Genomic DNA, 14,092 nt, shown 5'->3' with positions numbered 1-14,092 from the left:
GCGACACGCAGGTAAGCGCGCGGCGGGGAGCGGGGCCCGGCCCGGGGATTAGCGCGGCTCAGGGCGGGCTCCGGCCCCCGCGGCCCCTCTCCCGGCTGCCGCCCCTGCAGAGCCGCTGCGGCTGCTTGGCTGAAGCCGCCGCCCCCGGAGCAGGCGGCAGGGCCCGGGCTTGGGGCACCTCGGAGAAGGGAGCCCGCTGCGCGCACCACACAGGCCACACCAGGGTGCTCCTGGAGGGGGTCTGTTAAAGCCCCATTTTCCTTCTACTCCACCGGGTGGTGCTTGGGCAGCTCTGGGACCTCAGTGTTTGCCAAGACGAGATGTGTCTTCTGCAAAAAGGACACTTTTACAGTGGCCCCTGTCTTGGCACACGCTCCTGCAACTGCAGGCAAGTCAGTGGGGCTGTGCCCGGGCTGAACTTGGTCCCGAGAGACAGACAGTTCCTGATCCTCTTCCTAGCTTGAGACCTGGTTCAGCTCCCACTGAAATCAGCGGGAGTTTTTTCTCTTCGCGGGTGGGAACTGGAGCAAGCCCTTGCTGAGCGACTTTGCCGCCACTGTGAAACGTTTAGGAGTTGAGTTTCACATGGAAATTGTTTATCGCCTCCTGGTGCCGAGAGAGAAGGCAGCTCATCCCTCGGCCCTGACGGTAAGCCTGTGAGGCGGCACTCTGCCTGGCCTGTCATCCTGAACCGAGCCTGTGCTCCCAGGTCCTGATGTGGTGGAGAAGAGCCGAGTAGCAGATCATTACTGCCCAGTTAGGGGCAGTGGGCACTAAAGGGGGGCTCCCTCCATAGCTTACTATGCTTTCTTAATACAGAATGATTTCAACTGGGACTTGGACCCTCATTTAAAACATCCCACTCCTTCACCAGTTTCAGTGTTCAAATGCCCTAAGAACAGTGGTGCTCATGGTTTTGCAGGCCAGATGCATGGTGCGGGGCTAGCCTGTGAGCTGGCCCAGGCCCCATGACACCCCTGCATGAATGGGATTGGGCTCTGGGGCCCTCCAGTGCCCTGCACAGATCCATGGGAAGCCCTGTGGACTAGATGGCACAGTTGGCACAGGCCCAGGGGTCAGATTAGGGGTTGAACACCCCTGCCCTAGAAAGCTGGTATTGCTCACTTACAGGCAGCTTTGATGGGGTGCTTTTCTGAGTAGTTACAACATAACTAGGTCTTAAGAATGTAGTTGCATGAACATACTTAGAGAAGATCTATGGAGAAATTACATCCAGAGTAATTATAGCTGCTCTGCTTTAGTTACTTACAGCTGGAGATAATCTTATTCACTTCCTGACCTAGACTGTTTTGTAGTGTTCCTGTGCCCTGTTAGGGCCCGACCCTGAAATCTTCGCTCAGTGTAAACTCTCAGCTGAATCAACCAGTTTAAATCATAAAACATGAGAATAAAGTTTAAAGCATAAAACAAGAGAACATGGGAATAGAACTAGAGAATGCTGATTTTACTGCATTTCTTTGATCCAGCTTCACATTTTGCATGATTAGCAACACCTTGCCCCACAGGTCCTACTGACGTCTCATGGAGTGAGATGCTACTCGATATGAAAAAGGACATTGGTTTCTGCTTCTCTCGTTCAGTGGACAAGCAGTTCATTTTAGCACATCTAAAATTAATACTAATGGATTGTGTGTGGTGTGGAAGAAATCAAAGAAAATGTAGACAAATTTACTTTCCCCTGGTATTATATGTCTATCCTGAACTATTTCTAGAGTTGCAAGCAATCTCTTTGAACACTGAGAACATTTTCAAGCAGAAAGCAAGGACCTGAAGAAGAATGTTCTGCATTTGAAAGCTTGTCTAAGGCTATCTCAACGATGCAGTTGGGCCAATACAATATCACCCACAAAATCCTTGGCCACTGTCATACTTCCTGGACCATCATGGCTACAACATCATTCTAGCATTTCAAGATCTTTCACTATATCATCCCTTTCTAAAATCACTTTAAGCTGCAAAATCACATGGCTGAAAAGAATTAATGCTTTGCAATTTATGAACAGTTAGACTATTTTAATTGGAAAATTAATATACTTAAGCTTGCACCATCCTAGTCAACTGGGAATTGTTGATTAGAGTTAATTTGCAATATGGCCACAGTATTCTGAATCTCTTCAAAGTGTCACAGTGCCAGAGTTCAGACCTGCATGACGGACACCAAAAGATGACAGAAGTTTGGGATGTGAAGAGATGAGCAGGGTCAATTAGAACATCAATATATGCTTTTTTTTCCTCCAAGAATTAATTTTATTCACTTGTGGACTCTTCTTCAGTTGGCAGTTCTGACCCTAATGTGCCTTATCAGATGCTTGATAAATGCTATGACTGCAATAGGTAATTTTTCTGCATAAAGACTGCAGCAGTAGATCCTCACTGTAGTGTTAATCATTGTTGGCCCTTCCCTTAATTTTAACACAGACACTGAGCTAGGTAGTAGATACTGTGTTCTCCAAGTCTAATGGATGCATAGGAAATTGGTGTATGTACTGCACCTTTGTTTGGAAATCGTATACCTTGTCTTAGCAGTATGAACCTGAAAATGGGATATCCCAAATCTAAATGGTGGAATATAAGATGAAATGGGCCCTGGCCTTTTCCCTGTCACTTGGTTAATACAAACAAGAGCAGGGATGTTTTAATCTATATGCTTGTATCATTCTAGGTGAGGAAGTGCATTGTAGAGGTCATTTCAGATACTTTGTCAAAGCCAAGCCCACTGCCAATCAGCCAGGAATGCCTAGAAACTCTCAGAGGAGGTATGGAAAACTGCTTTACCATGGTCTCATGAAACCTGCTTATCAGCTGTAAATAACATACCGCCCAGTTCAGAGCACGTGCCTTGTCAGGACAAAGCACTGCCTGCACTGAAGCTGAAGTTTGAGAGTCATTTGTATGAAATAAAAAAATCTAGTAACTTTTAAGTAAACTGATTTGGGGGGGGGAGGGTGTTACCAGTAAGATCAAATCTAAAAAAAATCAGCTGATTAGCTAAAGGACCAGATAAAAAAAAGCAGGTAAAAAAGCTTGTCTTGCTGTTCAAAATCTTCCATAACAAAGCTTCTCTGTCATAGATAAAAGGATCGTTTCAATCCTTCGACATCAAAATTTACTGAAGGAGCTTCAAGAAATTGCAATTGAAGGTATAGTCTGGCATTAATTAAACTGTGAGGAGTGGTGGCAACAGGTTTTATTATAGCTCTATATGAGTCTTCTGTACTGGTGCCTTTCAACACCTCAAATTAAACCAGGCTTAAAATAATACAAGATGAGCTGAGTTAAAGAGGTTTCTTGCTATCCCATTGTCCCTGTTGTTATTCTCTCATCACATAGACTGTGTTTTCCTTAGGTTTCTAATGCAAAATGTTTTTTGCATCTCAGGGAAGCAGCAGAAGGAAGGAAGTGGGGAAGTATTGGCCATAGGAGGTTCTTCTTTTCTCTCTACTCTGTCCTGGCTGGGAATGAGATAAGTGTGACTAGACAAGACCATACTTCATAGTGCTTGGCCTCTTCATAGTGAGGGAGGAGGACTGGTCCAGAAATGTTGACCCTCTTTTTTTCCTTACTAAGATTTGGAGGTGGGATAAATTGAGACTAGCTATGCCTATTCTGGGAATGCAAAGTGCTAGAGAAGAGCTGGGTGGATGGTTTAATAGCAGAGATACTAAACTGAGACTCAGGAAACTTGCAATCAATTCCTGGCTCTACCACAGATGTCTTGTGTGACCTTGGGCAAGCTGCATTACATCTCAGTTCCCCAGTCAGAAAACCAAGGGTAACACTACTTCCTTTCTCCTAGCGCTTGTCTCGCCTTACCTAGTTAAGTTATATTATTTTGGAGTCAGGGACTAGTTTTGTGTTTGTACATAACTTAGCACAATAGGAACCACTATCTTGACTGAGGTTTAGGGTCTCTGGACACTATCCCTACTTGCTTCTCCTTTTCCAATGAAATGTGAGAGCAATACAGCATACTGTGTGGAAGAATCCCTATTTATCTTCTTTACTGGAGGGTTTGGAGAAAGAGGCCACAGCTTCCCATGAATATACCAAGTGGAGGGGATTGCACATGGGAGAGGGGGCAAGAATGTTGCATTGCAGGAATAGCAAGCACTGAGCAGGAAGAGATGTACAAGTCCTGGTTACCCTTTGAATCATGGAGATAATTAAGGAACTCCTGGAAGGAGAAGTGCACCACTTCAGTGGAACTACTTATGACTAATAAAAATAAGCATATACTTAGCATGCTTTGTTGGATGAGGGCCTTGCATGTCAGTGCATATTCTTCCATCCACCCTGAGTCCCCTCCTGCAGCATTGCTGCTTTCCAGGTGTCCCTCTCGCATTAAATGTCTGTTTGTTTAGGGATTATATCTCTCTGATACACTGGCTTACACATGATGTACTTTACTGAGGCCTTGTGATTCCAGTTGGTTCAAGCTACTCCTAGGTTTGGCCCTGTTAATTTATATTCTCATCCAGATTTTCACTGTCCAAGGTTCATTCTGAAAAAAAAAAAATATTCTGAAATTTTATTCCAATCCCAATCTTTAAAATATAGTAGGGAGCATTGCTCTTTTTTTCCCCTTCCCTCTTTGGTACAGGTGCTAATGAAAGAAACCAGCAGCAGAAGAAAAACAGTGGGTTTGAAGATGAACTTTCAGAAGTCCTTGAAAGCCAGAATGATAACATGCAAAGAGGTTAGTGTCAGCATAACCCACTGTAAATCAGTGTATTACCAGTAATAGGGATGTTCTTTCTAACAGCCTTGATGCATACATATCCTGCATATGTGGGGGCCTTTTTACTGCTGAAATAGCCTAGTGACCTTGGGCTTGCTTTGGAATTGGTCAAAGGCTTAGGAAATAAGTCATTTCTGAGCTAGAGTAAATGGTGAAATTCTAGATGATAGCCAATGCTGAATTTTTTTTTCTCCCCAATCTTGTTGCCAAAAGTATCGCCCATTTTCATATTAGAATGAGTGCCAGATGGTGAAACACTTGATAACATATGAAAAGAATCGTTACTCTGACTAGCTGTATATTTTTTCCAGTTTACATGTTACAATCACCCCCATCATACAACATTAATAGCTGAGTCATACAGCTCTTGAAATAATGTGGGCTTGCATCCTAAAAGTATTTGATTCAGCTGTGGGTTTTCTATTTGGTTGGGTTTTTTTCCTCCCTAGTTCAGTCCTACTAACTAGAGCTGCCTCACAGTTACTTTCTATAGTTCAATGCTTTCCCTCTTCAATAGCAAGGGAAGGTGATGCCAACATCGGAGAAGCCTGCTACAAACAGACTTCCATAGAGAATGGAGTCCAAAGTAAACCACACCACTATTAAATGAATAGAGTGTAGTTCCTACTGTGCTACAGAGCTATTTCTATCAGATGTTTATTATCCCTTGCTGGGCAATGTTCTGAGCTGTTGCCTTTGTCCGCCATGCACCCAGGGTTGCTGACCCTCTGTGACCAATAACCACTCCCATTGATTTGCTTGTTATTAAGGGAGCAAGACTAAAGGAGGCTGAAAACTCACCTTTGGCCAGAAACTGATCCTTCTCCCACTGAAATCTGTGGGAGCAGAAGCCAGGCATTGCCTTTATTGTACAAATTACAGTGCTGGTGGCATAATCACTCTCCCAGCCCCAATGGACACAATTAGAATGAGGAGTCTTAACCCTGATGCTCCTACATCTGGGACTTCAGCCAGTCAGACCATTGCTCCTTTTATGCCAGGGATATTTAGTAGAATGAGGGACATTCATTAGATTTATTCACCTCACAGGTTTTTCTCTGTTTTTTCATTCCATTCTCTCCCTTTCTCTCCTTCCATTTATATGCTGTACTTTGTCCTCTGTTCTATTTTCATATACCTCTTACTTTTTACCGTTCGTTTTTCTCTTGAAATGAGAATATAATTAGTCTTTTATATGAGAGCTCTGAGATCAGTCCAAGGTGAACAGTCATAAATTGGTAGAATCGTGTGGCCAGCTGACCAGATTACAACCCCATGTTACATGTAAATAACACATGGTTGCTATCTGTTTGGGCTGTTCAGAGAGTTACAGCCCTTTGAGTCATGTAGCAGAAAGCATTTTGGCATCTCTAATACTTTTATATATTTAGTCTGATTTCTAGGGGACTGCTAGCTTGTCATTTAAGTCTAGACCGCAGTAAAGATGCTGCTTCATCAGGGCACGAGCATATACATTGACTTGTCCAGTATAGTAAGCTTCAGTGGAAGTACTGACATGCTTCAATGTAAGCAAATCCTTTTCACTTAAATGATTCAATGAATTGAACTTATCCTCAGAAATGTAAAAGTCTCTTCATATGTAAAACAGACAATTAAAGACAGGTTCTATTTTTGCCATATTGACCCCACAGATAAGGGAAAGGAGATCCCTGCAGAGGAAGCTGCAGCCTCCCTTGCTGAGCTAGAGGCAGAAAAAATGCAGCATAATGAGAGGGAGAACTCAAAAGAGGACGAGAAAAACAGCCTGGAAGAGAGAGAGCCAAGGCCACGTGACGTTGACCCTGAAGACGACAAGGAGAATGCAGAGGAATTTGAGAGCAATGAGATTGGTGAGGCAGAAGAATCCCCAAGAGAAGATGCTTTAGACAATCACATTGGTGATGACCTCAGCGAGGATGAGCTGTCTGAGCAGAAGCACCAAGAGGACGAAGATCAGCCCGCAGGGACCAACGAAAGTCTGGAGCTTGAGGAAGCAAGGGGGAGAGTTTCTAAAAAGGACCAGGAGGAAAGTAAAGAGGAAGAAGCTGTAGAAGAACATGCTGAGAAAGATAGTGACAGGAGAGACACCCCCAGAGATGAACACCCAACAGAAACAGAGGGGCTCTTCGGGTCAAATGAGGATGAGGGTGAGGAGATTCAGAGGGGAGACAGTATGTATTTCTGATTGTGCCTGAACCACCTCATTGATTGTTTGTTTGTTTTTGTATTTGAAAGAATTCTAGGACAGATTTACAAAGGCACATAGCAGCCTAAAAATAAAAATAGGTACATACAAAATACACAAATATGTTAGGTATCCAGCTCCCATCAGAAGTTCCATTAGTGGCTGCCTGTCTGTACAGGCACCTAAATATCTTCGTACTTCTGGTCCTCTGACACTTTACTTTGACTGTGACTCTGGCTGGATGCAGTTCTCAAAGAGTTTCTAACTAACTTATTTCTGCTCCTCAGGGTTGCTAAGTGTTTTATGAATGCCACTGACTCCAGTCTCTGCCATCAACACTGCACTGCATCCATATTTTTTTCCTTCAGCACATCAGAATAACTAGCTGTGTTTTCATTTTGACCAGTGATTCTCAACCAGGGTGCTGTGGGGTACCCCACTGTTAGATGCACAAACATAATTCACAACATAAACCCAAAGTTTTCAAATGGGAATTCATGGTATTAAAACATTCTCATCTGTTGTGGTCTTTCTGAGTTCTTTGCAACAGAAAAGTTGCTGTATTTTTTTTCTATAGTCAAAAAATGGGTTTTGAGCTGGCATTTTTCAAGGGATGCCTCAGGCCTAAAGAGGTTGAGAACCACTGATTTAGCTCTTTGTTAGCCAGAAAGTCAAATTTGTTCATCCTGGCCCCTTCTGTAAGTAGTAAATAAGGTATGGTTGAATATGATTTAGCTCTGAACAAAATCTCATTTTCATTGTCATAATGTTCAATAAATATTTCAGATAATGAAGATGCTTTAGGCTTTGGCAAAGGAGGGAGGAGCTCTGAAGAAGAGAAATCCTACCAAATGAAAGGAGGGAGGCATCGTTCTGAGGATGAAGCCATGCAGGCAGAGGACACCTATCACACCAGGGAAGTAAAAAGTGAGGAAATGGAGGAGGAGTCTTCCAAAGAGTGGGGAGACTCGAAGAGATGGAACAAAATGGATGAGCTGGCTAAGCAGCTGACAACCAAGAAGCGCATGGAGGAAAATGACGGTGGTGAAGACCCAGACAGATCCATGAAAATGTCATTTAGGTCCCGCAAGTATGACTTTAATAGTCCTGAAGAAGATGTAAGAAGGTCTTGGAATCACCACTCGAAGGAGGACAGCAGTGAAGGGTTTCCACTTGCCCCTATGCCAGAGGAAAAAAAAGATGAAGAGGGAAGTGCTAACAGAAGAACAGAGGTTGGTGAGAGACCTGTGCATGTATTTGAAAATACCATGTAGATATTAGCAATTATCCAAAGTGCCCTTGGAGGTGTAGGAAGGTGCCTCACTTCTAAAAGTGACAGAGCTACTTCAGTAAGCCCAGTGTTGGGAAGAAACATGCGTTTTACCAGTTTGTGACCTTTCTGCTGTTCAGGGTTGTTAGTTATTAAGTGTATGGAACTGGAACCATACAGGTTTAAAAAACAAAAGCCCGGAGGCAGAGAAATGTATGTACCTGAGCCACATTTACAGAGCCAGATTGCTTAAGCAGACCAAAATTCATATGTAGAAATCAACCTTACAGAAGCATACTTACAATTAGCTTCTGGAGTTGCACATGTTGTTATTTAGGTAAATGTATGTGCCTCTTGGTGGCAACATAGAGAATTCCCCTTTAATATTTGATATAATATTTGCTGTCTTTATGTGCCTCTGGGCCTATGTCCTGGGGGAAAACTGTCACAAACTTCTTTTCATTTGGTGCTAGGCACTAAGTGGAAAGCCAGGGCCAGGACCGATAGAGGCTCAGGCTGGCACAACACAAGGTAAGTTGAGGCACTTGTCAGACAAGGGACTGCTGCCATAAAGGACTGGAGGGAGGGGAAGGGGCTGGACAGAAGAAACTGAAGTTTTTTACCATTATCTTTAACTAGCATGAGTTTTGAAGCTACCCAAGCATAGGTCTCTGGGAATAGTGTGGAGCTGTGGCTATAGGTTCTTCATCTCACATAATGTATTATATCCATATTATATATTTCTATATATTCAGTTAGTTTCCTCCCTTTCTTCCTCTTTCTAGTATGCTGCTACTTATTTCCCCAAGGCTAGAAATAGGCTATTTTTCCCTGCCATATCTTAAAAGACAAAGGGGAGATCGCACAAAGATATTATTCCAGACCTGGCCTTAATGGAGGCAAATCAAAGGAGACACTAAAAACACTTTGATGCACACTCTGGAAGAGCTGGCAAGGCAAATGACTGACTTGGCATTGAACAACCATGTAGTCACTTTGTTCCTCCCTTCCCCCTTAATGAAGGCCTTGCACAGGTCCTCTAAGTTTTATTTCTTCAAAGCCCTACTGAGTTCACCCCTGCAGCTGCAGGGTAGAATGGATGCATGAGCCCCTTACAGTATGACCCATTCATACCAGAATGGATGGAACATGCATTTAAGTCAATAAGGTGAGACCTGTTGTTTGCTACTGCATAAGTCCTGGCCTGCTATTGAGACATCCTGACCGCCTACTGAACGGCAAGCCAATCAGAACAACTGGGACTGCAAGGAGGAGCAACTTCTGCAGTCAAACTGATCAGGGTTGCAATGGCTATAGCTAAGGGGGAGGTGACACCTGCACCTTTGCCAAAGAACTTAATTTGCTTTTTGGGGGGAAGAAGTGCTCTTGTAAGTTTTCAGTCAGCATCTAAGATGTTGGGGTCCTGAGTATCCACTGCAGTTAACTGATTGTATATCTCATCATGGAGCCCCAAGGGAAAGGGTGGAAAGTTAGGGGAGACAGTCCACAGTAAAAGCATGTGAGCACAAGAAATCTCCCCACCAAAGATACAGGTAGAGCCCTGTAGGAGAGAACCCCCTTTACTATACTTTTCATCCTTCCTATTCCTCTGCTTCCACCTAGAATAGGAGAACAAAGCAAGCCCAGGGTCTGTTTGTGAAATCAGGCCAGGTCTTATATTATGCTGCCTCCAGCACTGGTCTGGTACCTGATGCTTTAGCAGATGGCCTTCCTCCATTCTGTTTCATGCTTCCAGGCCACATTTTCCTGTTACTTTCAGAGTGTGTTATAAAATAACTAGATGTTCAACTGTTAACTGAACTCTAAGAGTATAGCCACACTAACTGGTGTTACAGATACAATTTATTTGAACACTGTGCAGAAAGGACTGAAATGTGTTGGGCAGAGGGAAACCACCAAAACAGAAATTACTCTTCCATCTCTCTGTGGGTATTTAGGATTCTGGCAATGATGTTCCACGCTATCCTCCTGACATTCAGAAATACTGAAATACCTACCTCTCAGCATGCTTGGACTCCCTGCAGTTGCAGGGAGATTATGGGAATGACTATTACTTTAGAATCACTCTTAGAAGCAACTAAAACTCCTTAATGCCAATTACTCTCATTGTTCTGGGACTGGCAGCTTAGTTTTCATCTTGAAAGTCAGCTAGTTCAGTATGCTGTCTTTTAGCACTGAAATCACCATGTTTACAAAGAGCTGACTATGTTATAAATAGACCATCTTTCTCTCTCTCTGGGGAGGCAACCAGGTACCTTAACAACTTTCCTCTAAGTAGCAGCTGATGAAAGAGGAGAAGTCAATACCTTTAATGCTGCAAAAAGGGAACTTGCAGGAGGTTCCATATCCAAATGAAGTAGGTGGCAATAATAGGCTAGAGGATTAAATTTGCCTATAGCAGGGCAAGTCCACATGTGCAAATGCACTCAGGAGAGGATACTGACTTTCTTCACTTACATGATGGCACCTCTTAGCTCCTTCCATCAAAATGCTTTACAAAGAGCCTGAGCATGTAAGCATGGGTGCAAAGGATGTCAGCAGCCCAAGGTCCCATCTCCCTCATGGAAAGTGTTATGCATTTCTTCCTATGTCCATTAATTCAGGACCCCCAGCAAAAATAAAAGCTGATGCCTATGCAGGTAAGTATTATTCCCACTTTACAACTGAGGAAACTGGAGCGCAGAGAGCGTGAGCAAACCATCTGTCAAGGAATTTTGGGACACACTTGGAAATAGAAGCTTCCCAGCACCAAGCCTTAGTCACAAAACCAGTCTCTCCCCCCCCACACAAAACAGGATGTGCTGCTTCGAGTGGTGTTAGCCATTGGCGGAATCACGAGCACTATCCTGGAGGAGAGTAGAAATTGCGTGGGATAGGATAATACTCAACACTCTGTACCTGCTGAGTAGTCTTTCGGAAGAGAAGCCATGGAGTCTCTCAAGTTAAATCCCTTGTGCTATGGTGGGGGGTGCTAAGTCCTGTGGATATTCTTTGGTTGCCTTAAACAGTGGTTTTAGTAGACTCTGGAGGGAGGTCCGTCCAGTACTTCTTGGAAGGGTCAGGGCCTGTGAAAAACCAGGGCCTTTAAGGATTTTGAGGACCCATCTTATTTTCCTCCCCCCTAAGAAGATCCAACTGTACAGCTCTTCATTCATTAAACTTCAGTGACATCTGACTACCTCATCTTAACGTGTGTCCTGCTATTAGATTGTACTGCAGAAATGCTTCTCTTGACTTTTTTTTTTTTTGCTATTCATTATTTAACTAAGGACAAGGATTAGGAATAGGGATGTGTATGGGGTGGTGGGGGGAAGGTGTTCAGGAGAGCAGATTTCAGAGCATCTTTGCTCTGGGGACAAGTCCTTCAGAAACAGAAACTCACCCTGATTGGTTTACCAAGTCCTGGACTGCAGCAGTGCCCTTCCTGGTGCACTAGGGATTTGAATGGCAGTTTTCCCCCATAAATCACCTGTGCAACAAGGCAAGATCAAACTTGGTATTTGCATGCTGTTGAAAGCAGAAGGTTGAATGTTTCTAGCACAGGTTGGATGTGTTGCTGCCCTCTTCTGTAGCAGTGAGGCAGGTCAAAGGCCACTTCAACAGTACCGGAGCACTGGCCTTTGTGGGCTGCAGTTAGGCTTGGGCAAATTCTCATCAGGACTGATAGGCATTTTCCAGTGTAGAGACCAGGTCCACTAGCATGGCTGAGCCTTCTGGGTTTTACTTTTTATTTCTACCCTGCCCTCCCCTCCTCCAGAAAATGCATGCGTCTTAGCCTGCAGACATGGCTCACTCTGGCAGTGGCCTTTAGCCAGTACAAATCTTTGCTATTTATTAGTAGCCCCAAGGGAACATTTAGCTGGTAGGAAGTTGTGCTGTTAGTGCCAGAGGTCCGCATCTCTATGTGCATGCCTATGGTCAATGGCACATGGCCCAGGTTAGTCTGCTAAATGAACCCATGTTATTTTGTAGCAAGACATGGGGTTTGAGAGCAGACTAATTTAGACAAATACTGTGCCTTAAGGAGACAACCTATACCAAAATAGCCTCAGAAAAGGGCCACAGCAAAAAGCACCCAAAGTGTGTTTTGGGAAGGGTTGCTCATTACTAAATTTCCCCATTACCTTTTTATACTTTTTTTTTTTTTTTTGTTTAAAGAGGAGCAGTCTAAATGCACAGCTAGGCTCTGTGTGTTTATACAGCAGCATGTGTGGAGCTGGACTGCTGGCTCAAGGCACCATTTATGCCCAAGCAGGCACCAGGAACCCTTTGTTCTGTACAGGTGTAATGCAGTCCCTATACAGCACGTGAAGTACCTCCTAGTAGGTCAGTGAGCTGCCAGGTTTATTTTGAATATTTGTAAACCTACATCCCCATAACCAGCAAGCATCATATTCACAGCAAATCCAGAGAAAAGGAATCATTAAGAGGATATCAGCAATTGTAAGTTGCTTTGCTGGCTTTTCTCATCTCTCTTCTATAAGCTTGGGAAAACAAACCCACAGACAGATTAACTGATGTGAGCAATGCTGCTTACCCTCAGCGTAACAGGAAGTTTAATTTCCATATGTGCTGTGTTAGGATAAAGTGATGGCAAGCAGTGTAAATGAAGCAGATTCTCTCTCCTGTACCAAACTGCCCAGAGATTCACATGATCTTGACTTCAAGTATAGCTCTCTGCCACTGTCTTACTGCATGGTCTTGTGCAAGTCACTTCACATGGCTACTCATCTCAGGCATCTGCTCCCTGAGGATGTGGGGGAGGGTTTTACTTACCTAAGTCACCAGGCTGTTGTAAAGACTGATTCATGGGTAGCATCTACTTGGCACGTAAAGCAGTAAAAGAGTGTTCTGAATCATCTTCCCTAGATTATTCTACACATGTTTCTAAGATGGTGTTTGGTGTACAAACTGAGAAATACTGTCCTTGTCTGTGAATATTAAAACTATCAGGATTCTTTACATCTTTTCTGAACAACCCAGCTTTAATTTTAAGGAGATTAAATTCTCCAAGCAGGAGCTCCTGATCTCTTCTGCACTTGGCTGGATGTCTCAGATCTCCTACATCAATGCATTATGAATTTCTTTATTCCTTAGATCTTGGAAAGCAGCAGAGAGCTGCCATGCCACTACTGTATGTGTTAGGAGTGTGTGACACAGCTGATGGTTAAATCAAGAACACTTTACATTTAGAATAAAAAGGGAACAGTTGGCTGATTTCAAATCTAGGGCATGTGTCTGCAGCCCCGCCCAGCAAGAAGGGCTCACAGAGAAGGCAGCTAAAGCTCTCAGTGGTTTCAAAGCAGTAAATGTCAACCTGCTTCAGAAAGTTACTTATTTTATTCTAGAGTAAAACCCTTCTAACCAAGATCCAAGCCCTGGCATGCTGGTATTGTACCAATGTATTGTGCAAGGCAGTGTCTGCCATGCTGAGTTTGTAGTCTAAAGAAAGGGCTAGAGGGGAAAACAAGCAAAGAGGTGATATGACAAGCCACTGGTCTGATGTGTGATCTGGAACAAGACAGGGAAAGGGAATCTCAGTTCTGACCATCATGCTTTTATTTCAGCCACTGAAAACCACATTGCCTCTGGGTTGCCTACAAAGCAGATCGAAATTCAAACAACTAAGCCCCCTCCTATCTTTAATTAGGCAATGGGGGAAGGGAAAAAAAAGTTAAGGGCTGGCTTGCCTGTGGGATCATTCTGATTTATTGGCTTGTTACTTTAGGATCAAGAGTTGGAGAGCCTGGCAGCAATAGAAGCTGAACTGGAGAAAGTGGCTCACAAGCTTCATGAGCTAAGAAGAGGCTGAAGTTTTCCCAACTTGTAACATCAGTAGAAGCCAGAAATTGACTCC

At 43.7% G+C, this 14,092-nt stretch overlaps 1 protein-coding gene across 1 annotated transcript; it reads left to right on the top strand.

The window, feature by feature from the left end:
- Positions 1–2: 2 nt before the first annotated feature.
- CHGA (chromogranin A) lies at positions 3–14,086 on the top strand (the record flags this gene model as incomplete). The annotated part of the gene is made up of 7 exons (XM_019519908.1): positions 3–11; positions 2,684–2,777; positions 3,093–3,161; positions 4,622–4,717; positions 6,412–6,930; positions 7,731–8,176; positions 13,964–14,086. Coding segments are annotated over 7 exons (1,317 nt in total), but the record flags the coding sequence as incomplete, so codon positions are not given.
- Positions 14,087–14,092: the final 6 nt, after the last annotated feature.

This window comes from Gavialis gangeticus, unplaced genomic scaffold (assembly GCF_001723915.1).
Source record: "Gavialis gangeticus isolate Ggan-Ray unplaced genomic scaffold, GavGan_comp1, whole genome shotgun sequence".
Classification (NCBI taxonomy): domain Eukaryota; kingdom Metazoa; phylum Chordata; order Crocodylia; family Gavialidae; genus Gavialis; species Gavialis gangeticus.
Note: the sequence above shows the minus strand (reverse complement) of the source record. Positions and strands in the feature narration are given on the sequence as shown.